Source organism: Microcaecilia unicolor, chromosome 8 (assembly GCF_901765095.1).
Source record: "Microcaecilia unicolor chromosome 8, aMicUni1.1, whole genome shotgun sequence".
In the NCBI taxonomy this organism is placed as follows: Eukaryota; Metazoa; Chordata; class Amphibia; order Gymnophiona; family Siphonopidae; genus Microcaecilia; species Microcaecilia unicolor.
The window spans coordinates 4,681,722-4,708,210 of NC_044038.1; the positions used below are offsets into that span (position 1 = coordinate 4,681,722).

The following is a 26,489-nucleotide window of genomic DNA, read 5'->3' on the forward strand; positions in this document are numbered from 1 at the left end:
CGCCACCGGGCCGGGCCCCCTGCATTGAAATCACAGCACCTCTCACCTCCGTGTGAAAGCGCTGCAGGCAGCAGCAGATCGCCTCCCTTCGGGCTTCCTTCCCTCCCTGTGTCCCGCCCTCGCGGAAGTTACGTCAGACAAGGGCGGGACACAGGGAGGGAAGGAGGCCCGAAGGGAGGCGATCTGCTGCTGCCTGCAGCGCTTTCACACGGAGGTGAGAGGTGCTGTGATTTCAATGCAGGGGGCCCAGCCCGGTGGCAGACGGTCGACGACGGAGGGCGGGTGGGACTGCGGCGCCGGGCCCCCTTTGGAGGCCCAGGCCTGGGGAATTTTGTCCCCCCTGCTCCCCCCTCTCGGCGGCCCTGCAGCCACTAGAGAAGTAGTTATTGGACGTTAACCCCAGCTTTGGTGATGTGTTTAAGAAGCAAGAACAAACAAATCAATCACATTGAGAAGCAGCATGTTTTTTTTTTATTGTACAACACATTCATTAGATACACTGCAGTTGAAATTCAACAGAGAATTTGAGAAAAAAGCAGCAAGGAAAGAAAGAAACAAAATGCATTGATAACACAGCACATGGCGTCTACTTTGGTGCTATGGATTAACAGAATCTTAAATCTCAGAATAAGGTTGGGAAACCCTACTTTAAAGTGACAACAATGGCACAGATCAAAGTGCTGAAATCTTTTAAACACTGGAAGAACTCAGGGGGCCTTGGCAGGTTCAGTGCAGGAGATGAGATACAAGGAAGATGTGGCTTAGCTTGGGTATAGTGAAAAAGAAGAATGGATCGATAGCAACAGTGAAGGAGCTGAAAGGATGCTAGAAAAGAGACGGCCACTGACAGGAAGAAGGATGAACAATCCTTTACGTCAGGCCTTTGTTCCCTTCACTCATTCACACTAGCTGTATTTCGTTAGCTATAAAAGAAACTTGCACATAATAAAGAAAGTGCCCAGGTCCACTGCCACTGGATGAAATGTTGCTAAAGATATATTTGCATCTGATGAAAATACTGTAACTATGAACTGAACCTGTAAATGTCCTATATGGCACATATTTCCCCTCTCATACCACTCAGTACGAGCCTTCCCATCTCCTCCACAGTACGTGATTACTGGAAAAAAAATCTGACTTTGAAATTGTAGAAATATATCAAGGGCTTTTAGTTGCAAAAATCTTGTTTACTCATATGTTTGAAAATGTTCTACAGTAGATTTCCAGAATGTTACTGTTATTCAGTAACTTGTTGACTCAAAATACATTTGAAAAGTTCTAAATATTACAACACTGCCCCAGGTATGGCACCAGCATTACAGAATTTTCAGGGATGGTTTAAAACGTTCAGTCCAGCGTCTACAACTAGCACCTTCCTTGTAACTGAACTTCTTTCTGTTCGATGCAGTTTGCTTTTGATTCAGTGGATCGAGAGGTTTGAAAAACGAGCTAGGTGGCAACTTGCTAAATAACGGAAGACCTTACAAGACTTATTTTTAGCTAAATTTAAAATGCTAAATAACCCCAAAGAAGCGCCGATCTGTAAACAGGGCAATGAGATGTAGAAAGCTGAATCTGGGGATTAACTCTAACCTACATTGTAAAATAGTCTGTACCCATGGTAGTGCATTTGGTTTGTTAAGTGCAGCTCAAATAACATTTTAGCAGAGAAAAAGTAAGATTGTTTACATACTTAAAGGCAATCATGCATATTTTTCATAACTTATTATACATTCAATTCTAGAGTAATTTTATTGACTCTCTTTAAACATTTTTTAAAATATGCCATGAAGTGCTTTACTTTAAAGGACATTAACAGAAACAAAAGTTTTTGTTTCTTTATTTTTTTTTTAATAGTGGCAAAAGAAGAGAAATTGACAAAGTGACAGCAATGTGCAGGATCTCTGGAGCTGCTATCAGTCCCTGGGCACCTTGAAGTTATCTTTCTCTCTGCGGATGGCACCCATCGTTGCAATAGCATCGCTTTGCCCAGCGTGCTGCTGTACAGCCTTCTCCCTAGCAGCACAATTCAAGGGGGGGAAAAATGCTGTTTTATTCATGTTTCACAGGTAAAGTTTATCATATAAACAGTCTGGACTGTAGCAGTTAGATCAATCTGCCAAACAACTGTACTGTTAAAAAAAAAAAAGCCAGTATTCATGCCTCCTGTATTTCTGTAGGTACCCTGGAGTCAAGGGAACTGCTACACAGTGATACAAAATAAAGAAGCCCTTTCACTAACCTGCTTATTTTCGAACGAGAAGGCCGGCCATATTCCGACACAAATCGGGAGATGGCCGGCCATCTCCTAAACCCGGCCAAATCGGTATAATCGAAAGCTGATTTTGGCCGGCTCCAACTGCTTTCCGTTGCCAGGCCGGCCAAAGTTAAAGGGGGCGTTACGGAAGGGTACGGAAGGCGGGACGGGGGCGTGTTTATGAAATGGCCGGCTTCGGCCGATAATGGAAAAAAGAAGGCCGGCTCTAACGAGCACTTGGTTAGCTTCACTTGGTCCATTTCTTTTTAGGACCAAGCCTCAAAAAAGTGCCCCAATTGACCAGATGACCACCGGAGGGAATAGGGGATCACCTCCCCTTACTCCCCCAGTGGTCACCAACCCCCTCCCACCCAAAAAAAAATAAATTTTAAAAACATTTTTTTGCCAGCTTCTATGCCAGCCTGAAATGTCATACCCAGCACCCTGACAGCAGTACGCAGGTCCCAGGAGCAGTTTTTTTGGGTGCAGTGCACTTCAGGCAGGTGGACCCAGGCCCACCGCCCCCCCACATCTGTTACACTTGTGGTGGTAAATGGAAGCCCTCCAACCCCCCCCCCCCAAAACCCACTGTACCCACATGTAGGTGCCCCCTTTCACCCCTTAGGGCTATGGTAGTGGTGTAGAGTTGTGGAGAGTGGGTTTTGGAAGGGGGGGGGATTTGGGGGGGCTCAGCACCCAAGGTAAGGGAGCTATGCACCTGGGAGCCCAGTTGGTGTCCTGGCATGTGAGGGGGACCAGTGCACTACAAATGCTGGCTCCTCCCACGACCAAATGCCTTGGATTTGGTCGGGTTTGAGATCGCCAGCATTAGTTTCCATTCTCGCCGGAAACCAATGCCGGCCATCTCTAAACCCGGCCCAAATGCTGAGATTTGGCCGGCTCCGACCGTATTATCGAAATGAAAGATAGCCGGTTATCTTATTTCGATAATATGGTTGGGGCGCCGCTTTACGGTGCCGTTCGATTATGCCCCTCCATGCCACCTATGTGCATCAATTTGGACTTACTGCCCAGCTACCGTGAGGCCCGGGTGGTAATTTCGTTTTTTTACATGCGAGCCAGAAAATCGTTTTTATTTTCCTGCACGCGGCAGAAACTGCGGTAATCATCATTCTATGCGCATAGACGATTACCGCATGGTTACCACTTGAGACCTCACCACTAAGTCAATGGCTGGCGGTAAAGATCTCAGACCCAAAATGGACGCGTGCCAATTTTTATTTTGCCGCACGTCCATTTTTGGCAAAATTTTTTAAAAAGGCCTTTTTTTAAAGGCGTGCTGAAAAACGGATCTGCGCACGCCCAAAACACGTGCCTACACTAGCGCAACCCGTTTTTTTCAGCGCACCTTAATAAAAGGAGCCCTTAGTAAGAATGAGGAGTAAGTAAATGAAGGTCAGTATGCAAAGAGAAATTTTGGCATCTTGTAGTTTATTCCAGAGGTGAGAGACCATAATTATGTGTGTGCGAAGCTCTACGTACATGACAGTGAGAGAAGAGTTGAGTTAAGCAAAGCAAAGCTGTGCAAACCTTAACATGCAGATGTAGGCATCGTAAACTGGCCAGCGAGACTTGGCCTAGCCAGTGCAAGTGAGCAATCAAAGGAGAGGTGGGAGAAAAGACACCAGGACAGCTGCTCTGAGCTTAATTTAGGTAAGCCAGTATGGACAGCGTAAGGAGCTGAACCAACTGAGATATAGTGTAAAGCAGGGGCAGGCAATTCTAGTCCTGGAGAGCCCCAGGTAGGTCAGGTTTTCAGGATATCCACAATGAATATGCATCATACAGATCTGAATACCAAGGAGGAAGTGCATGCAAATCTATCTTCTGCATATTAATTCTGGATAGCCTGAAAACCTGAGGACCAGAATTGCTTAACCCTGATGTAAAGGAAGAGAAGGACGGAAGCCAGTGCTGAGGTCAGGAACGTGATGCTTTTATTTCAAGCAAAGGGGAGAAGTTTTGTTTTTTATTGCAATCTAATCCGGTTGTTTCTACAAGAGGTGGTTTTGGAATGTCAGACTGTATAACATGTTTGCAATTTGAGATTAATGTTTACAGAGAAGCTGAACTTTGAAATTTTTTTTTTTTTTTTACAGCAGGCTGGCAGGTCTGACCTCTGTACTGTAATTCCTCATAAACACGTACCTCACTCTCATGAAAGGGTTAAACGTAAATTCTTCTGCAATAGTGGACGGTATAGTGGGCTCGCCCTTGTCATACTGTTCCTGTAAAGAAAAATAATGGTAAGATAGTTTAGCCTCCAGTTTATATCAGCAAAGAAGGAAAACAAGGTATTAGGAAATGGATGTTTCCCCAGGGGACCTGCTACTGGCTGGCAGCATGTTTCCTGCTCCCTATTTGTCTGAATATATATACATGCAGATACTGAGATTGCAATTTCTTCAGCGTGTAGGTATCTCGGAGTTATATTAGACTCTAACGGCCCTGTTTTTAACACGCGCTAACCGTGTAGGCACCTTAAGAGATAGTGTAGGCGCGTACACAGCTTAACGTGCGTACACGGTTAACACGTGTTAAAAATGCTAACGTGCTTATAACGCGGCTTAGTCAACAGGGCCTTAGTTGCCTTTTTAAATTACAAATAAAGAATATTATTCAGAAGGCCTTTTTTTGGCTGAGATTGTTGCGATGCCAGAAAAAATTGCTATCAGAAGCTAATTTCATACAGTGTTACAAGCAACGATCTTACTTTTAGATTATTCTAATTTGCTCTCCTGAGGCCTTTCGAAAACTGTGCTTCACCTTTTACAAATTGTTCAAAATTCAACAGCCAGACTTCTGATGAGTCTGTCAAAATCTGATCATGTTTTATTGGCCTTGAAGGAATTACATCGGTCGCCTGTTTATTGGTGTATTAGATTTAAGGTACTGACACTGATTTTTTTAAAGCCCCGAGTGATGACGCTCCACTTCTTTTGGCTTCATCATTAAGGCTTTATCGGCCTACTCGTAATTTACGATCTGCTGACATACTGTTTTTAGATTTTCCGTCATTTAAATGTGTCAGACCGGAAACAAATCGTACAGCAATGCTTCAGACTGAAGGTGCATTTACGAGGAACACGTTACCGACTGAATTACTTATGATGACATCAATGCTCCAGTGCAGGAAACATTTGAAAGCGTTCTTTTTTCCCCCTCAGGCCTTCTCAGATTAATTGTCCAAGGTTGCTCACAGTATGACAAACTTTTCTCAAGATTAAGATTGTTTATTCCTTCCTATGCTAGGCCTGTATATTCCTAAGGGCTAGGCCTGCTACTAAGGCCTTACTTTTCTCAGTTTGGCTCTCACAAATTGGCCTAACAAGTTAGCATCTTTGTAACATACAGTGCTTTTCTCAGGAGCTGAGAACAGACACTTCACAGATGCACATTTGGCTGGAGCTGTGTAATGTCTTTCATATAAGGTGGATGTAACCTTGGGAGTTGCTGACAGACTGAGGACACAGTGAGCCTCATTTGTAGGGTGAGAGACAGAGAGAGGACACAAGGGTATTGGTTTTAGTTTGCATGCACTACTGGTAGCTAATTAGCCAATGGCCACTGAGTGTTCACGTGAACACACATCAGGAGAGATTGGTATAATACAGGAAAATCCACAAATGGCACAGGCATGTTTCTGATTTCTAGTTTGGGAGAAATCACATGATTTGGGAGAAGCGAAACAGCGCCACATGCGAATACTGGCTAACAAATTCTGCTCAGCTCACACTTCTCTCTGCTATCACAGAGAGAGGTGTGAGCTGAGCAGAATTTGTTAGCCAGTATTCGCATGTGGCGCTGTTGTCTGACAACGTTCGCCAGAGAGAGAATAATTATTTTGTATCTGACTTAGTGATATACCAATAAAGATTTATTTTCTGGTTGCGCCAAAACACCTAAGTCTGCTTCTCTCTCTTATTATTTTTTTACAGCCTATGAGGCTGTAGTGTTTTCCCTCCCTGTGGGGGCTAAGGGATAGTGAAAACACAAGATATTCTTTGTAATTGTTTTTAGTATCTCTATTGTTTTGTTTTTTATGCGATTCTGTACGTTTAACTTGTACACTGCCTAGTACAACTGGATAGAATGGTTTTCAAGTATTTTAAATGGTACAGCTATTATACAGAATGGCAGCTGGGGAAAGGATCAGGAGGCCACACTCAGTCAATGGAGGCTGCTACTGGTCTTCAGGCCTTGCAATGAAGAACAGTGGACTAAAGGCTTTTCCCCCAGTTCATGTGTCAGGGAGTCTTGGCTAATCACCAGAAGTAGGCACAGAGCTCATTGCTAATGTCGCATTTACCTTTGCCCAAGCTAATTTTTCTTTGATGGCACTGTTGTGTGGTTCCACATGTCGTGCAAACTTTAAGTTATTGATTGTATATTCATGGCCACAGTAAACTCTCTGCAACAGAAAAATACAGAAACGTACTACGTAATTCGCAAGAAAACCACCAGCAACGCATTTCTAGAAACTGATTCAGAATTCTTGAGTAAAGTGGTAGGGTAGCCACGTTAGTCCACTTTTAAAGGTAAAAAATAGAAATAAGGTGATACCTTTTTTTATTGGACTAGCTTAATATATCTCTGGTCTGAAGAAGGTATTGCTTTCGAAAGCTAATCAAAAATGCATTGTTAGTCCAATTAAAAAAAGGTATCATCTTCTTTTCTTCATTTTGTTTTATTTCAGTTTACTACATTGAGAATTCTGGATTCATCAGTTTGCAAGGCTCCTGCTTTTGTTAGTACATAAGCACTAACTGTTACAACTGAATGGCAAATAAATAACATTTCAGATTTTCCTGCATCTGATGACACAGACCCTAGTCTTCAAAAGACTCCAGTTTTTCAATATTTTCTATTTTGTTGTTCCATTTTGCCTTCCTCTTCGCAGTGATCTTGAAGCCTTTCAAGACTGTACTGCTATGGATTTACAGCCTGTCTCACTGACACAGACTACTCAATAATTACTGTGAATTCTTTTGGATTCATATTAGATAAATGAAACCTTTATTAGAGGTGCTAAATTCTACACTGATTAAGGTATATAAAATGGGCTTAGATGTAGAGACCAGTGATGTAATGATTGTTTAACCATTGCATATATCTTAATCACTGTAGAATTTAGCACCGCTAATAAAGGTTTCATTTACCTAATACGAATCCAAAAGAATTCACGGTAATTATTGAGTAGTCTGTGTCAGTGAGCCAAGCTGTAAATCCATAGCAGTACAAAGACTAATTTGAAGACCTGGCTCTTTAAACAAGCCTTTGGAGACCAAACTTCATCAGACAGGCCAGGGTGATACAGCAAGGACCTCTGAAACCTTCTCGTTTATGGTTTTTGATTTTTCCTCTACTCTCTCCCGTTTTGAATGCATGTCTTTCCAATCTTAGGAGTGAAGGAGTAGCCTTGTGGTTAGTGCAGGGGACTTTGATCCTGGGGAACTGGGTTCAATTCACACTGTAGCTCCTTCTGGCTATGGGCAAGTCACTTAACCCTCCATTGCCCCAGGTACAAATAAGTAGCTATATATTTATTTTATTTGTATTTATTTGTTGCATTTTTATCCCACATTTTCCCACCTATTTGCAGGCTCAATGTGGCTTACATAATACCGTAGAGGCAATCGCCATTTCCGGTAGTGAAAAAAATACAGAGAGTTGTAGTAGATGAATAAGGTTCATGTGTTATAGGCACATTGGGGAATTGTAGAGGGGAAGAGTTGCATAGAGGCTGTTACGAGCTTTGGTTTCGTTGTGTTGCAAGGTTTAGGCACTTAGGTTGGGGCGGATGGGTATGCCCTTTTGAACAGATTGGTTTTTAGTGCTTTCCGGAAGTTCAGGTGGTCGTACATGGTTTGAACCGCTTTGAATGTAGTTGCAAAAACCACAGAAAGGCGGTATATCAAGTTCCATTCCCTTCCCCCATTAATGAGTTCTTTTCCTTTTTCTAATTGTTTTTAGATTGTACACTGCTGTGCTCTGCCATGGCAGCCAGAGTGGTATAGCCAATTTTAATAAACCATAAATCTCTTGGACCAGATGGTATTCATCCCAGTGTACTGATAGAATTGAAACATGAACTATTGTTAGTAATATGAAATTTATCTTTAAAATCAAGATTGGTACCGGAAGATTGGAGGGTGGCTCATATAACGCCAATATTTTAAAAAGGTTCTAGAAGGGATCCAGGAAATTATAGACTGGTGAGCCTGACATCGGTGCCGGGCAAAATGGTAGAGACTATTATGAAGAACAAAATTACAGAGCATATTCAAAAGCATGGATTAATGAGACAAAGTCAACATGGATTTAGTGAAGGGAAATCTTGTCTCACCAATCTATTGCATTTCTTTGAAGGGGTGAACATCACTCAAGAAAGCTGCTAAAACCGACTCTGTACTATTACCCCTCGAAAGCCTGACTGTCTCAGATGTCAACAATTAGCGGAATCCAAAAAAGGAAACTAACTGATTCAAAGCCACCTTTTCTTAATTTTCACCACCAAACATAAATTCGAAATTGGATGGTAGATTGCAGAAATCGTCTTATCCAATGACAGCTTCTTTAATATGGGTCTAACCACTGCTTGCTTCCAGAAGCAAGGGAGCAACCCATCAAAGACTTTATTCACCACCAAAAATATCAGGGCCACCCATCCATGAATAGGTAAAATAACCCAATTAGATGGTCCAGGGTCTAAAACACAATAGATGGCATACATATCAGTTATAACCTTAGACAATGATGTTAAGGAGGGCAAGTGAAAACTTATTTTATTTATTAGGATTTATGTACCGCCTTTTTGATAGAATTCATTCAAGTAAGAACAGATCACACATGAGCGATAGGCAATTACTAGTGATACTTAAGAACATAAGAATAGCCATACTGGGACAGACCGAAGGTACATTGAGCCCAGTATCCTGTTTCCAACACTGGCCAATCCAGGTCACAAATACCTGGCAGAAAACCAAATAGTATAATTTACACTCTTTTTTTGTAAGTGTGTAAGCTTTATAGTGATGGTTGTTCCTGCTTCACATACAGGGAAATCTACATGTATTTCCTACAGCCCTGTCTATTTTGCATTCAACAGGCCTTTTGTAAAATAGGCTGGAACAGGTTAACATTTACAGCTCAGACACCCCTTGTAAAACGGGGCTTTAAGTAATACATTGGACTTTACTACACTCTTAAAATGTTTTTCACCACTGCATTAGATTTTAGAATTGGAAAAGACAGACTCACTGTTTCCGGCGCAAGTCGGCCCAAAATGTCAATCAGAGCTTTATACATCTCTTCTGCAGTTCCTTCAAAGAACTTTCCACAGCCAGCTACAAACAGCGTATCACCTGAAACAATTATATGCCACTAAGGAATTAGATATATTTATATATAATAACCAATATTCTGCTGTTCGTTTATTTTATTCTGTTTGCACACTGTACGTTGTGTTTTTCATATGTATGTTGCTTTGAGCTCATATTGAATGAGTAATGCATGTTATTAAATAAATAAATATTATCTGCCTAAGTCTTGCAATTTACTCCGACAGTTGTGGGCAAGGATACTGAAGCTCTTCCGAGCTGCAAATAATGTAATTACAGCAAGAGAATTAGTTTAAGAGGTTTATGATGTCATTAATACGATGATTTCATGGTCTTATCAACCTGTAAGCAAGCAGTTCTTGTGTTGTAATTTTCACTCCATACAACATTTTCAAACCAATCGGAAGTAGTATCTTGGATGACACAGCACCTAGTTGGGGGCCCCTCAAGTGATACAGACGCATACATCAGTAACACACCCAGGAGAAATAAAGCCCTGACCTGTGAAAACAGCGGGTGGCTCAGAACTGTTTGGTTTCATCACCAAATAGCAGATGTGTCCAGATGTGTGACATGGGGTATATAAGCACTTCACATTGAGAGATCCCACCTATAAACAATACAGTAATATAACATTATATACAAAATAGATATATAATTTTTAAAAGAGGCAGAAAGCGCTTTACATTTCTGCTTGGATATTTTAGGACCATAATCAGTCTGTTTTCTTCCCTTCTTCCTCCTGTGCCAAAGTCCTAAATTCCATCCAGGCAGCCCTGGGTCAGCTCTGGCTCTCTGGACACCAGGACAGCCTGAGGCTGGCCTGGGTTTATCCCACTGCATCTCTGGGTTTGCAATAACTAGATCACTACCAAGCCATAGACTAAAAGCAGGAGTGGGTGGCCTTTAAACTCTGGATCTGAGACTAGCACAGTTCCACTTTTTCATGGAAATCTTAGTGATCCTTCATCCCACAACTCATCCTCTTCTTGCAGAAAGTGTCAAACAGAAGAGAACTGGTTCATTAAGATGCAAATTTTTGGAGGAGTTAATATTTAAATCTCAGTTTATAGCTTAACCCTACTTTCTGGAAAGATAGAAGGCTTAAGATCACTATGGCCCCAATACACTGGGCAGGGCGCCACCATTTTGATGACATACCCAGCAGGAGGAGGGAAGAGGGCTCCTTCCCTCCTCCTTCTTCTTCTTCAAGGTAAGCCATAGTCTTTGGGGCGGGGGAGATTCCAGCCAAGGGTTCCACTGGATGACTAGGTTTTTATCTTTTTACAGGGGGGTGGGGGGGTCTGAGGTCCACTGGACCACCAGGAATGAAAGTCTTTGGGGGGGGTGAGGGGGGTCTGAGTCCATCGAAGCACCAGGGCTGTAACAGCTGGGCTACTTCACAAGCCCTAATGCCAGCTCCGAGCTGGCGTAGGATTTGCAGTGGGAGGAGCGCCCTTCTTTGGCAAGCCGTCCTCCAAGTATTAGGGAGGAATAGGTAATGGACTCGTTAGCATGCATTTGCACGGGACTTGCAGTGTGAGCCAGGGTGCTCGTTGTTCCCTGCGCTCGAGCCCTTTCAGCAAACGCGGGTGCTAGTCCGACAATAATCGCTGCACCTGCATTTGCTTCAGAGCACTGGGGTCTATGGTCATGCATGTGCCCAGCTCATTCTTTTCTGTTTGGAGATTCCTTTACTGTAGCACATCTCCTGAATGGAGGCTTTATTAGTCCTGGGTGGAAGTTCTGTTCAACTGCAGAGAACTAGATTTTCTTTCCTAATAATGTCACAGACTGTTATCTGTAATATACACCTTCTGGCACTGAATTGTAATCTAGTGAGAAAGGCATTTGTGCAACTTCAGAAAAAGGTGCAGCACTGGGCCATGAAATAATGAATGAGGCATTGCAGTGAGGGCTGTTAAGAGTACAAATGTACAGGAAGGTGTAGCTGAAGGAGAAATGGGAGTCTTACCCAGTCCAGATCAAACAATCACATGTACAAAACTTAAGCAATCTGCAGTTCTGGGAAAGGAAATATTTACAACATCCTTTACTATACCCTGTTACTCTGAACAGCTACACCAGGATATAAATGTGGGGACAACAGGAGAGTCCACAGTGTATGTGCTTTGCCCGACTTCAGCTCACTTCAAAGTTGTCTAAAGTGAAGAACTTCCTTATCAGCGTGTTCTGGTGTTGTGCAAACTCATATTTCTCAACTGAGAGTGTTTCCTGATGGAAGGCTGCTTTAGATTCTCTAAACTAGGCCTGCTGTCGAAACCTGGAAGTACCCAATGCCCCTTTACCTGCAGCATAAGTGCTGTACAACTGTGCCAATCTGAAGACCTTGCTTCTATTTACAGATACTTGTAAGACTCAGATTAGTTGTTTTACCTTAAATGTCATAAGGTGTGTTACTTTCTGTGTGAGCGCTCCAACTCTGCTGTCCCCTCCATACACTCTTAACCCAGATACTAGCTTCACAAGCTTCTCATTGCCTCCAGCATGGTCCCTACAAGGTCAAAACGGACTTCTTCAAGGACAGGAAGATGTTACTAAGATGTAGAAGCTTCAAGCAGTGTCACACATTTTTACCCAGTTTATCCTTTCTGGTTACCCTAATGCATTCATACAGTTGCCAAATCCCAGTAAATGTATCCTAGACAGTAAAAGAGTAAAACTGAACACTACAGAGAACGTTATGCATATACAAACTACTGCAACTTTATCTCCATTATAAGACAAATATCCATTTTACAGCATTAACAGGTAGCGTCTAGAAAGCACAGCAGAGCCTGGTTCAGTCTTCATACCCAACCACCCCTAACACATCTCTTCATTTATAATCTTAATTTAGAATAACAAGAAGGGCGTATTCACTACAGAGTTTTATTTACATTTCATTACTTTCTGAGAAGCAAATACTAAATAAATTACACAATATACCATATAATCTTAAGGCTCTTTATATTAGTCTAATGTCTCTAGTATCTTAACAAGTTTTAATTAACTAAACAACTCAATAATACTAAGATGTAGACAGCAGTCCAGCAGCAAGAGGAATGCTATACAGTCTGTTACACTGCATGTCACATGCATGATTATCTCCCAGTTGGTGAGAGGTCATATGTGTGTGCTTGATGCAAAGAGCTCCTAGCTCTTGGAGAATGAGTCTGTTCTCTTGAGGCTAGAGTGGCAGACCTGGAGCTGAGGGAGAAACAGAGGTACACAGAGGAGACCTACATGGACGTTGTAGAGAAGTTCTACTTTCAGTGTGGCTGCCCCTGTGGTACTTTGGAGGAGGAAGGCCTCCTAAAAGGAAAGCATCACCCTGGTAAAGTAGGAAGTAATCCTGTAGCCAGGATCTGCCTATCAAGGGATGCAATATCCTCTCGCACCAAGGATGTGTCTCCAGAAGCTTCTGCCCAAGAAGGAAGTGTTAGGACAGCTGTTGTAGTTAATGATTCGATCATTAGGCATTAGGATAGCTGGGTGAATAGTGAACGTGAGGATCGCCTGGTCACTTGCATGCCTGGTGCAAAAGTGGTGGACCTCATGCATCACCTAGATAGGATTTTAGACAGGGCTGGGTAGGAGACAGCTGTTTTGGTACATATGGGTACCAATGGCACAGGAAAATGGGGTTTCTGGAAGCCAAATTTACCCCCCCTCCCCTTTTTTTTTACAAAGCTGTGCGGCAATGCCAACACAGCCCATTCACTTTGAATGAGCTTTGTCAGCATTACTACTGCGGCTTTGTAAAAGGGGGGGCGGGGAGTTAGGCTCAGGTAGAAATCTGAAATCCAGATCCTCCAGGGTAGTATTTTTGGAAATGCTCCCCTTCCACGCTCAGGACCAAAAGGCTGGCAGAGCTCCAAACTCTCAATACATGGTTGAGACGATGGTGCCAAGAAGAGGAATTTAGATTTGTTAGGAACTGGGTAACATTCTGGAAAAGGGGGAACCTATTCCAAAAGGATGAACTCCTTAACCGGATGGAACCAGGCTGCTGGCGCTAACATTTAAAAAGGAGATAGTGCAGCTTTTAGACTAAAATGGCGGGAAAGATGATGGTTTGGTGTGAAGTATCCTTGAAGGATACTATTGAAACACGATATTTAGGGAACTCCAATAGAGAGGTTTCAACAATGGTGAAAGAAAGCCAGGAGTGTTTAATGGGGGGGACAGAGTAAAGGATGCAAATTATCCCTGTCAACGTCAAAGCAGCTTGTACACACAAGGAAAAAACACAATTTGAGGTGTCTGTATACAAATTCTAGAAGCCTAAAAAATAAGATTTGAGAGTTAGAATATATAGCACTAAATGATGAGGTAGATATAATAGGCATCTCAGAGACCTGGTGGAAAGAGAACAATCAATGGGACACTGTGTTAATAGGGTACAAATTCTATCACAGTGATAGAGAGGATCAAATTGGAGGGGGGGGGGTGGGGGGTGGGTTGCGCTATAGGTTAAAGAGGGAACTGAGTCAAACAAAATAAACATTCTATATGAAACAGATAACAGCGTGGAATCCTTATGGATAGAAATTCCGCGTGTGAAGGGAAACAGTATACTATCTCACTGGAAGAGAAGCGGGAGAGAGTAGATATGATATGGTATAAATGCACAGGGGGCGAGTCTCTTTCAACTGAAAGGAAGCTCTGCAATGAGAGGGCATAGGATGAAGGTGAAAGAGGATAGACCTGAGGAAATATTTCTTCACGGAATGAGTGGTGAATTTGTGGAACGGCCTCCCGGTGGAAGTGGACCGTGCAGGTCTTTTTCTGCCGTCATCTATTATGTTACTATGTAAAAACAGTATCTGAATTCAAGAGAGAGACATGATCTCTAAGGGAGTGATACGGAGAGCAGATGGCATGGATGGGCAGACTGGATAGGCCATTTGGAGGCATATTTTCAAAGCACTTAGCCTCCCAAAGTTCCATGCCTTGTAGCGCTATAGAAATGCTAAATAGTAGTAGTAACTTTGGGAGGCTAAGTGCTTTGAAAATAAGCCCCATAGTCTTTATCTGCCTACACTTTCTGTTTCTATGGTAGGGTTATACTACTGTCCGCCAGGACAGAACAAACAGATGAAATATTTAAAGAAATTAGAAAAGCTGCACATGTATTAATTTGCTTCTTGAACTTATTGTTATATTCTGTACATTATTATGTTTTATTCACTTTATTGTTTGTAAGCCACATTGAACTTGAATTTATTTCGGGCTAATATGGGGTATAAATGTCATGAATAAATAAATATTGACTGGATAAATGTTACATCAGGGAGTGCTAGAGAAGTAAAATTCCTAGACAGAATAAATAATTGATTCTTGAAGCAACTGGTCTAGGAACAGACAAGAGGGCCAGCTATTTTATTTATAGTCCTTAGTGGAACGTAGGGCATAGTATGAGAGGAAACAGTGTTGGGTCCACTAGAAAACAGTGATCATAATATGATCAAATTTATTTATTTGTTACATTTGTATCCCACATTTTTGCAGGCTCAATGTGGCTTACATAATACCATTAGGCGATCGCCAATTCTGGTATGAACAAAATACAGAGTGAAGTTGTAGTAGGGTAAAGTTCATGTGTGACAGAAACATTTGGGCTAATATCTGGAGATAAGTCACAAAGGAAATCTACTGTACCAGCATTTAACTCGCAAAAGGGCACCTATGCTAAAAGAATCAGCTGCAAAGGTTAAGACTTTAAATCGGGCATGGATGTTGTTTAAAAATACCATCTTGGAAGCCCAGACCAAATGCATTCCACATGTTTACAAAGATGAGTAAACAGCAGCCAGCATGAAGGTGAAGTGAAAGAGGCTATTAGAGTCAAAAGAACATCCTTCAAAGAATGGAAAAAGGACCTGAATAAAGAAAATAATGGAGTGATAGGGAGAGTAGATGGCATGAATGGGCAGACTGGATAGGCCATATGGTCTTTATCTTCCTACATTTGTCTATGTTTCTATGAACCTGCTACTCACAAAAAGAAGTGAAATTTCAGAATTAAATTTACCAGTGGTGATGAGTGGTAAGGACTGTAGTCAGATTAACCCCGTGCTTCTTGACAGCATCCACAACCTTAAGAAAACCAAAGAACACAATGAAATGTGTAAATGCACTGCATATAGACTCAGAGCAATACACAAGAGCCAGACTCAACAGCACCAATATACACTACACTGCTCCCAGTGCGCTGGCTCAGTCCAATCAGAGCAAATTAATGGAAAGCAAGAGCTCAGATTTCACCAGTTACCTTTTGGGGTTGTACTGGGTCCACAACAGCTGCCTCCTTCGTTTCCTCATCAATAAGGAGATACATATAATTATCGGTTAATGCTGGAAGTAGTTCCACTTTCATGTCTGACTGAGTAACCAGTTTAGAATTTCTAAAATCAGATTCAATGTGAGCTCCCAAGAAACGAGTTCCCAAATAACCTTAAAATGCAAAAACATATTTCAGGAAATTATTACTACTACTTCTTATTTCTACATAAGTACATGTAAGTACATAAGTATTGCCATACTGGGACAGACCGAAGGTCCATCAAGCCCAGCATCCTGTTTCCAACAGTGGCCAATCCAGGTCACAAGTACCTGGCAAGATCCCAAAACAGTACAATACATTTTATGCTGCTTATCCCAGAAATAAGCAGTGGATTTTCCCCAAGTCCATTTTAATAATGGCTTATGGACTTTTCTTTTAGGAAGCTACCCAAACCTTTTTTAAACCCCTCTCAGCTAACTGCTTCTACTACATTCTCTGGCAACGAATTACAGAGTTTAATTACATGTTGAGTGAAGAAAACTTTCTTTGATTCATTTTAAATTTACTACTTTGTAGCTTCATTGCTTGGCCCCTAGTCCTAGTACTTTTGGAAAGAGTAAACAAGCGATTCAGGTCTACCCGTTCCACTCCACTCATTATTTTATAGACCTCTATCATATCTCCCCTCAGCCGTCTTTTCTCCAAGCTGAAGACCTAGCCGCTTTAGCCTTTCCTCATAGGGAAGTCGTCCCATCCACTATCATTTTCGTCGCTCTTCTCTGTACCTTTTCTAATTCCGTTATATCTTTTTTGAGATGTGGTGACCAGAACTGAACACAATATTCGAGGTGCAGTTGCACCATGGAGCGATACAAAGGCATTATAACGTCCTCATTTTTGTTTACCATTTTTTTTCCTAATAATATCTAACATTCTATTTGCTTTCTTAGCCACAGCAGCACACTGTGAAGGTTTCAATGTATCATCAACAATGATGCCTAGATCCCTTTCCTGGTCAGTGACTCCTGTCATGGAACCTTGCATGAAGTAGCTATAATTCATGTTCCTCTTTCCCACATGCATCACTTTGCACTTGCTCACATTAAACGTCATTTGCCATTTAGACGTCCAGTCTCCCAGTCTCGTAAGGTCCTCTTGTAATTTTTTACAATCCTGTTACGATTTAACAACTTTGAATAACTTTGTGTCGTCAGCAAATTTAATTACCTCACTAGTTAATCCCATCTCTAGATCATTTATAAATACGTTAAAAAGCAGCGGTCCCAGCACAGACCCCTAGGGAACCCCACTATCTACCCTTCTCCATTGAGAATACTGACCATTTAACCCTACTCTGTTTTCTATCTTTTAACCAGTTTTTAATTCACAATAGGACACTACCTCCTATCCCATGTACAGGACTGTATATAAAACACGTATGAGACCATATGTGCTTAACAGACAAACAGGACAAAAAAGGGATTAGGGAGTTATTTATTGTGGGACTGATTAACGCAGATATAGCTACTGAACAGGTGAGTTAGAAACATCTTCAAAAAGGTGGGCTTTTAGCCTAGATTTAAATATGGTCACAGACAGAACTTAACGTGGCGATTTAGTCTATTCCAGGCATACGGCGCTGGAAATCAATAAATCATAATAAATCTCAAAAGTCAAAAACAGTCCGGCAGAAATGTCATGCTAAAACTCCTGACCACATATTTGGCAACACTTTATGAACATTCTGCAAGCTGCTGCTTAAACCATTACAGCAAGCAATAAGTGATAGTCAATTTAATACCATGGAATAACATCATCTGGGTGCCTATAAACTGATATACAGCTCTTTAGCTAAGAACAGCTCGCAGACTCAACAACTCTCTGCACCAGATTTTGTATCATCAGATACGTGACCAACATACCTATGTCACAGAGAAACAAAAAGGCATATTTTCAAAGCACTTTGGGAGGCTAAGTTCCATAGGTTTCTATGGAACTTTGGGAGGCTAAGTGCTTTGAAAATGAGCCTGAATGTCACCCACACATTTCCATGAGGAATTTTATATTTACAATGAAATTTATTGAAAGGCATTTTCTACCAATGGCTGTGTACATATTGTTGTGAATCTAAATCACCTCAAGATATTTAGAGGCGTATTTTCAAAGCACTTAGATTTACAAAGTTAGATAGGGGCTCATTTTCAAAGCACTTAGACTTAAAAAGCTCCATAGGTTACTATGGAACTTTGGTCTGTGCTTTGAAATTATGCCTCTATGTAACTTTGTACGTCTAAGTGCTTTGAAAATACACCTCATAGTAATGTATGGAACTTTGTAAGTAAGTGCTTTGAAAATGAGCCCCTTAATCTCTGACTGCACCAAGACATTTAGGTGTGGTAGTCATTTTCAAAACATAAACTTACAAATTACATGGAAGGGCATTGTCGATATGTCTAAATTCAATTCTGGATGTTTTGCAAAACGTCCAAAAATCCAGATGTGAACATGGCCATTTTCAAACCAGAAAAACATCCAACTTTTTATTTAAAAAATGGCCAGTGTGTCTATTTTTTAGAACCTTAAAAAAAAAATCCAAGGGAAAAATGCACAAAAACAAGCCATTGGGATGGAGGAGCCAGCATTCACAGTATACTGGCCACACAGACATCCCAGCAGAGCAGTGGGGCACCCTAGGGAGCATTGCAGTGGACTTCACATAAATGGTCCCAGGTACACATTTCCCTGTTGCCCCCTTATACTGTATGAGGAGCCCTCCAACCCCCCCCCCCCCCCCCCCACTGAAAAACTTACTGTACACCACAATAGCCCTTATGTCTGCAAGTGTCATCTATATGTGGGTACAGTAGGTATTTAGTTTTTTTTTTTTTTTTTTGGAGGGCTCACACCTCACACTTTTTATCACAAGTGTACCAATCAGAGTGGGATATTCCACTGCACTGACCACAAGGCTATTCCTGTGATCTGCTTGCTGCTCTAATAGGACTGAAGCAGTCAGAGCCTAGTACGTACTGTCACTGTCACATCTTAGGGGGCTGAGAGGTTATCAGTGACCACTGGAGGAGTAAGGGGGGCTTACGCCTTAATCCCTCCAGTGGCTATTTGGTCATTTAGGACACCTTTTAGTCACTTAGTCATGACTGAAAAAGGTCTAGCCAAAAATATCTTAATTTTGGCCCTCAATATTTTCATTTTGTTCCATTATTGCAGAAAAATGTCTGTTTTGGTGTCACCCATGTCCTGCCCAAAGCACGTCCACCTTGCAAAACCTCTAAAATCAGGGTGGCAACTTGCAGGTTTTTCTCTGAAAAACATCCTTCTACCACCTTATGACTTTTTTTTTTTAAACAAGACCCTTTACGGTCTTTGTAAAATAGCAGCACAAAAGCAGCTGAAATTGAAGCTATTATGCAGTCATGCACATTTACACCTGTTCAAGAGCTGGTGTAAATACAAGCAGCTGAAATACATATGTAGATGAGTATTTTATAACCTAAGCACCTATTTCATGGCTCCACCCAAATCAGCTTCCACACAGGTTATGCAAAAGTATTTGCACTTTTACATGTGGAGTAATATCATCAGGTTTTTTTTTTAAACACAAACAGCCCACATGAAACATGTAGTTGGTTCTGTTTTTGGAAAGTTTGGTGTTTTTTTTTAAACACGGACCTATGGGTTTTTTTTTAACCCAGATACTGGTGCTGAATATTCAGGTATAAAGCAGCCACTGACACTTATCTGGTTACCACTACATTCAGACCAGTGCCCAGATAACTACTTGGCTAAAGTTAGAAAGTCAGCTATAGTTTAGGCAGTTTATGAGAGGTCTCACTAGTGCCAAAACAAATCCACAAATGCAGTAGGGTGTACTTTAGATATAAATCTTCAGCAGTCACAGGGTAGCAAATGAAAACCAGTCAACAGACAAGAAATCTATTGGTTGCCACCTGGAGAACAGATCACTCCAGCATGATGTCTCTAGCAGAAGTTCCACGATGTGTTTGTGTTTACTGATCATGCATTAAAAAATTTTAAAATAAATACAAAGCATCCCGAATCAGGGTACTAAATCTAGAAATTAGTTACTGGGTTTGACAAATATGCAGGCATGAGTCTACAAAAGAACTCATCTGTCTGGCTGTAAAGATTACTGGCTTGACCATCTTTACATAGAACTTAATATCAAGCTTAATATCCTAGCAATTTTACAACTGAAAACAGAGATCAACATGTTTGATTCATAACTGCTATCATTAGAAAGTTCCTAGGTGGGACACCATGAAACAGAAGAGAGGGAAATGTTTGTACACAGACTGGATATTTTTAATTAAATAAACATCTGTGTCAGGGAGAGAAAAGGATTACCAGTTTTATTTTGAAATATTTATTCAGATTATTTCCAGTGAATCAAAGTGGCTTAGAGAGGGGAGAAAAGGAAGGTATTTTGGATTTCCTTTATGCCATTTTCAGTAGTAGCACAAGATGAGTTCTATTCAGATACAGTAAGGATTTCCCTGCCAGTGTTGCCAACTTAGCTTATTTCCCACAAGTTTGGACTTGTTATTTTTTTTTGAAGTTGAAGCTTTTTCTCTGAACTTGCAGGTAGCTTGCTTTTGGCTTGTTCTTTTTTTCTTTTGACTCTGATATACCGCCGATTTCACACAACTGTCGCCGTGATAACATCGCAAGTAAGTGCGTCAGCCGGCGCTCAATCCCGCTTTTTCCTGTCCTCTTTCGTTTCCTCATTGGGCTATGGAAGAAGTTAATGACAACATGCACCGTCCCTGTACTAGGGCTGCCTTCTGACACCCGGGACATACTTCTTTAATAAGACATTTAAAAAATTGGAATTATTTTTAGGAACTGATATTGCTTGTTTTTTTTAAGCAAAACATGATTATGTTCCCACGACTACCTGGCAACACCCGTTCCATGCTCCAGATGACTAGCAATCTAATTCTGTACCTGAGGCAATGGTAAGCGAAGTGATTGGCCTAAGATCACAAGGTCTTAACCATTAGGCAAGACTAGGCAGCTTCCCAGGGCATCAGCTTTGGGTGGAGAAGGGACAGCAAAGAGCAGCTACAGCCAAAAGCAAAAGAATAGATCCTGACAGCCACACAAACAAGAACCACTGACAGGTACTTTTTCCTGCAGAAAGAGGTTCAAGGTTGGGGAAATTTCCAAGCAGCTCATTTAGGTAAATGATTTATGAAAGCTGCTCTTATTATTTGTGTGAGATACACAATAAAGACATTATTTCCGGGGTGGGGGGGGGGGGGGCGAAGTCCAGATTAGGGTTTTAAATTGAATAGAGGGGGATGTAAGGCTGAGGGTTCACCCAGTGCCCTGACAGTGACATGCTGAGCTGGGGGGGGGGGGGGGGGGGCCTGGGGGGGGCCTTTCAGGCACGTTGCAGCAGCAGCAACAAAGGCCCCAACCGCAGCCGGAACGGCCCGCAGCCCTCAGGAAGGGAACCAGAACGCAACCGGGGGGGGGGAGGGGAGGGTCCTCCTTCGCCCTCTCGGAGATGTAACGACCAGAAAGGCCGCAGCAGGTTCCGGTTGAACCGAACGTACCTCCGCCGAACCCGCCGGCGCCACCCAGCAAAGCCCGAGCGCAGAGCTTGAACCCGGAGCGACCGAACCTCATAGCCAGCCCCGCCCCTCCGTGACGTCACACAAAACGCGCCTCAGTCACCTGCTGTTCCTTCTCAAAGCAGCAGGAAGCGACCGCGCGCTGCTGCTGCGTGATGACGTCCGTTACCCGGAACCAAGGCGGTCGTTGTTACGTCGTTTGCGGCCGCCGGCGCGTTTCAGTGAGTCCCTGCTTGTAAGGGTTTTGCTCTCTCTCAGTTGTCCTTATACTATAGGAGTAGAGTCATTGTAGGTGCCTGACTAGTCCAGAGCTACCAAGTTACCCATTGAGCCTGCAAAAAGGTGGGATAATGTGGGGTACAAATGCAATAAATAAATACATTCCAGGAGGGAGACTGTTTGGCCGGTCCTGGTGCATTATGGTCCCTGCAGCACTGATTTCAATGGGTAGAATCATGGACTACAAGTCCCACACTGCTTTGGGATGTAAGTTTTAAAACCAGGACGGGCCAAAGAGTCTCCTTCCTGGAATGGGTAACTTGGCAGCTCTGCTAGTCTCTGGTAATTTAGATTGTAAGCTCTTTTGAGCAGGGACTGTCTTCTTCAATTCTAAAAAGCGCTGCGTACGACTGGTAGCGCCATAGAAGTGATTTATAGTAGTGATTCCCTTGCACTAATAGAGTTTGCGCAGGAGGAGCAGTCGCCAAGGTGTATGACGTCACCCCTGCGACAGCGGGGTCCTTATTCGTGCCAAGTTCTCTCTCTACTACACACAGGTGAGGGACGGTGAATGCAGTTTGTTGTAAGTAATCGGGGGTAGCTTGCGGTATAGCTCTGCTGCTTTTACACCACCATACTTGTGTTTCCTTGCACATTTTTTCTTTCTAAAATATGTAGTGTTTGCCATTGTGCACGAGTATTTTTTGTTGTTGTTGTTAATAATGTGTTTGTAACTTAACCCTGTACAGAATTTGTAGGAAGCAGTTGGCCAAAAAGTTATTTTGAAAGTAGCAAACCTCTTGCACGTACCTATTAACTTTGCTTTTACCCAGAAACATAAATATGGTTCTGCGTCTGTTGAAATTGTGCTCGAATTTCCAAACATTTTAATCCCCGAAACTACGACAGATACGATAGATAACGAGAGCAAGCCCCATCCAGTCTGGCTTCCTGCAAAACTGAAGTTCTCTCGTGCTTCTCCACTGATTCCCTGATTTCTTGAATTCTAGCTCTCTGGATGATCTGTCCTTTTGCAGGTATCTTGCGCTCATCTGAAAATATCGAATAGAAATGAATGCAGGACTGTGTCACATGCTCCTGCTTACCAAGATGTGAGCTCTTATTTTACATCATCTTTTGTTGCATGTTGGAGTCTGTATAACAAGGTCAACTGACCTTTTAGCAAAGCATTGAAACTACTCAGAATGGATGCATTAGAAAACATTGCTGCATTGTCTATTGTCATTGACAAGCATTTAACAAATTTTCAGTGGTTTATGAGCTAATTCTTTTACAGCCACCAAGAAAATTCTAAAACTGTATTAGCATTGTGTTATTTGCTAGTCTTCTGTGGCAGCCTTGATTGTTTTTGTCTTACAGAGGCAAGAAAAAATGTTGCTACTAGCTGGAAGACTGGTTGCTGTCTTTCTTTAGAAGAGTGGCTCTTTGTATTTGTTGCAATAAATTTGTATTGAATTTTCATATGGTATTATTTGAAACAGAATCTTGAAGGTGATTCATTACACTTGGATATTGCATATTAGACAGATTTTTACCAGCAGGTTTTGTTAGTTGGTTACCCGTTATGTCTTATTAATCAAAATACATGTTTATTTTTGCATAAAAGGTATACACATGATTTGTACAATTGTGCTTATAATTACTTGTCATTGGATATTCTGAACATTCTGATTTCATCAATGTTTTGCAATATTTTATTATGAAAGTTCAGTAACTCTGTATTTGGCTAGATGTGCCACCATTTTTCATTTTCCTTCCTAAGGCTTGCCAGTGGGAGACACACATTTCCCTCTCTCCTTTTTCCTGGCGTCCTACTTAGGAATTTTGAATTGATAGCAGTTATAAATCAATCTACATGGATAAAACAGCAAGATGTTGATCTTTTTTTTTTTCAGTAGTGATATTGCTAAGAAAAAGCAGATAAAATGGTGCAGTATGAGATGAAATTCCAGTGGGCTCACAAGTCACTGTAACAAGTAGATCTGCAGCAGGACTAATGCTTTTTTTGTTATTGTTTAAACTTTGCATTGGTGTTGAAGTTGATTATAAAATAACTTTATTTGCTATGTTTTGCCTGAAGTCATTTGTGTCTTTAAAGCTCCATCACGGCGTGACTGGACCATGAGGGTAAAAGTGATTTCAGTCCTGGAAGATAACTATATGTATTTGGTGATTGACGAAAAGACAAAGGATGCTATAGCAGTGGATGCTTCAGTCTCTAAAAGGGTAATCAGTGGTTTGGAAAACTAGTCCCCTTTTAAAATCTGATCAGAAGAGTAGCTGTTGGAAGAAACCATTCAGTAAATCAACCTCCCTCAACATATCAAAGAAAATATCTTGATATCTAATTAGTGGTAAAAACAGGCACAGAAGTGGAACGTAGTCTTTGCTCCATTTTTCCTGTTTGCATCTATTGATACATAACTGTTTGCAGTTCAGCTTATTAGCCATTTCCCACCTCACAATACTACACTTCATGAAATATTGTTGCTGAAGGAAGCCAGCTATTTTCCATTTCATTTAAAGTAACTGGATTTTTCATTTTAGTTATTAGAAATTATCAAGAAAGAAGGGGTAACTCTTAAAGCGATCCTCACCACTCACCACCACTTGTAAGCACTAGCTTGGTTACTAATAAAAAGTGAATATTATGGTTATAGTTAATGAAACAGATAATCCAACAACCTGTATTGCATTTCTTATCGTTTTCCACTCTGTGAAGAGATCATTGCCGAGGAAACGAGGAGTTGGCCAGACACTATCCAGACCTGCAGGTGTTCGGGGCAGATAAGCGGATAGGAGCATTGACGAACAAGGTCACACACAATGAGGAATTAAAGGTGGAAACGCTCCTCCTTAAATTCTTATTTCATTGGCGTTTAGCTTTTTTTCAACCTTGTCAGCAAGCAATGTAGAAAAACATGTTCTATGATTTTGTTTCTTACATAACAAAGTGCAAATTGCTGATAGCAGGTAGTAGGTTCAATGTTTTGTAAAATACATTTTCATAAATATTTTACAGTCAAACCTTTTTGTTTTCTTGTGTTTGGTGCTTGAGAAGTATGTTAAATAGGTTGATTCTTTTGATATTTCAAATTTTAGATAGACTCTACTTTAGTTCTATAATGCACTGGATTATTCTTAAATATTGCTGTAATTGAAAACCTCCCATCAATGAAGGTGTTACATATGCTGGGAACCGGATACACTAGTTCACTTTGGGGCTCATTGTCGAAAGAGAAAAATGTCTAAAAAGTGGCATAATGCAGCATTTGGATGTTTTTCTCACAAAAAACAAACTTCCGTAAATCAGTAAAAACCAACCTGTTCAAAAAGGCATACCACAATGATCTATCCTAATTACCAGATAGCAAAACTTATACCAGAACTGGACAAAACCAAACCCTCTATACTTGATTGCTTAACTTACTCTGTCACCGTTGAACTTTAACGCAATACCACTTTATTTCTCATTCCGGAAATTTTTTTTTGTTACATTTGTACCCCGCGCTTTCTCACTCATGGCAGGCTCAATGTGGCTTACATATTATATATAGGTACTTATTTGTACCTGGGGCAATGGAGGGTTAAGTGACTTGCCCAGAGTCACAAGGAGCTGCCTGTGCCTGAAGTGGGAATCAAGCTCAGTTCCTCAGGACCAAAGTCCACCACCCTAACCACTAGGCCACTCCTCCACTCCTGACTGCTTAAATTACTCTGTCACTTATGAACTTTAATGCAATACCACTCTGTATTTCTCATTCCGGTAATTGCGATCGCCATTACGGCATAATGTAAGCCACATTGAGCCTGCAAAAAGGTGGGAAAATGTGGGATAGAAATGCAACTTTTTTTTTTTTTCCGAAAATGGTAAAAAAAAAAAAAGTACAAAGCACAAAACCTTTGAAGCGATATTTTTAGAAAAAAAAAAGATAAAACGGTTTCCTTTGTTGGAAATGACCTCCTTTACTGTTTGGATTTTGGATGCTTTGTGCAAAACGTACAAGACTTAGATGTCATATGGAAAATGCCCCTCCATGTAACTGCCTAAGCATTAGAATTTTAGTACAGTTCTAAATAAAGAGCAGTGAGCAAAACTGAAAAGAGATTTTTTTTTTAAGGACAGTAACCCTTTTTGTTAAGGATCAGTTCTTGGTCCTGTTCTTTTTAACATTTTTGTAAGTAATATTGCAGAAGGGCTGTGTGGTATAGTCTGGCTCTTTATGGATGATACCAAAATCTGCAATAGGGTAAACGCCCCTGAGGCAGGGATCTAGTAAAACTTGAAGAATGGTCTGGAATTGGACTTCTAAGATTTAATACTAAAAAATGCAAGGTGATGCATTTGGGCTGCATAAAAGCCAAGGCAGTGGTACAGCATAAGATTGAAGGACTCCTGTGCACAAAAGCAGAACAGGACTTATCTGATGATCTTAATTTGGCCCAACGGGTAGAAAAGGCAGCAACAAAAGCTAGAAGGATGCTTGGCTACCTAAGCAGAGGAATGGCTAGCCAAAAAAAAGTAGGTGATAGTGCCTCCATGTAAGTCTCTGGTGAGACCCAATTTAGAGCACTGTGTGCAGATCACACCTTCGAAAAGATATAAACAGGATGAAGTTCAAGAGATCAGTGGTTTTCATCATAAAGCTTACAGAGACAATATATTTCTCTTTCTCTCTCTCCGTATATATGTATGTATATGTTTATTAGTTAATTTGATATTG

General features: G+C 41.3%; 2 protein-coding genes across 10 annotated transcripts in view; one reads left to right on the forward strand and one right to left on the reverse strand.

Annotated features, from left to right (window-relative positions):
• Positions 1-443: 443 nt before the first annotated feature.
• On the reverse strand, positions 444-21,617 carry HAGH (hydroxyacylglutathione hydrolase). Its single transcript, XM_030212331.1, has 9 exons — positions 21,508-21,617; positions 15,896-16,077; positions 15,656-15,720; positions 12,016-12,133; positions 10,120-10,228; positions 9,539-9,642; positions 6,588-6,689; positions 4,427-4,506; positions 444-2,016 (listed from the first exon to the last, which is right to left on the reverse strand). Exons 1-9 carry the CDS (start codon positions 21,578-21,580, stop codon positions 1,917-1,919), a joined length of 933 nt encoding a protein of 310 aa, XP_030068191.1. The 5' UTR covers positions 21,581-21,617; the 3' UTR covers positions 444-1,916.
• Positions 21,078-26,489, forward strand: part of HAGHL (hydroxyacylglutathione hydrolase like) — a 39,560-nt gene continuing 34,148 nt past the window's right edge. The window contains exons 1-5 of one of the 9 annotated variants that reach the window (XM_030212330.1): positions 23,032-23,191; positions 23,231-23,256; positions 23,846-23,991; positions 24,313-24,377; positions 24,488-24,605. In XM_030212330.1, the coding sequence (XP_030068190.1) occupies positions 23,887-23,991; positions 24,313-24,377; positions 24,488-24,605 (288 nt within the window). In that variant the 5' untranslated portion in view covers positions 23,032-23,191; positions 23,231-23,256; positions 23,846-23,886. The other 8 variants (XM_030212326.1, XM_030212329.1, XM_030212321.1 and 5 more) reach the window with 8 other exon arrangements.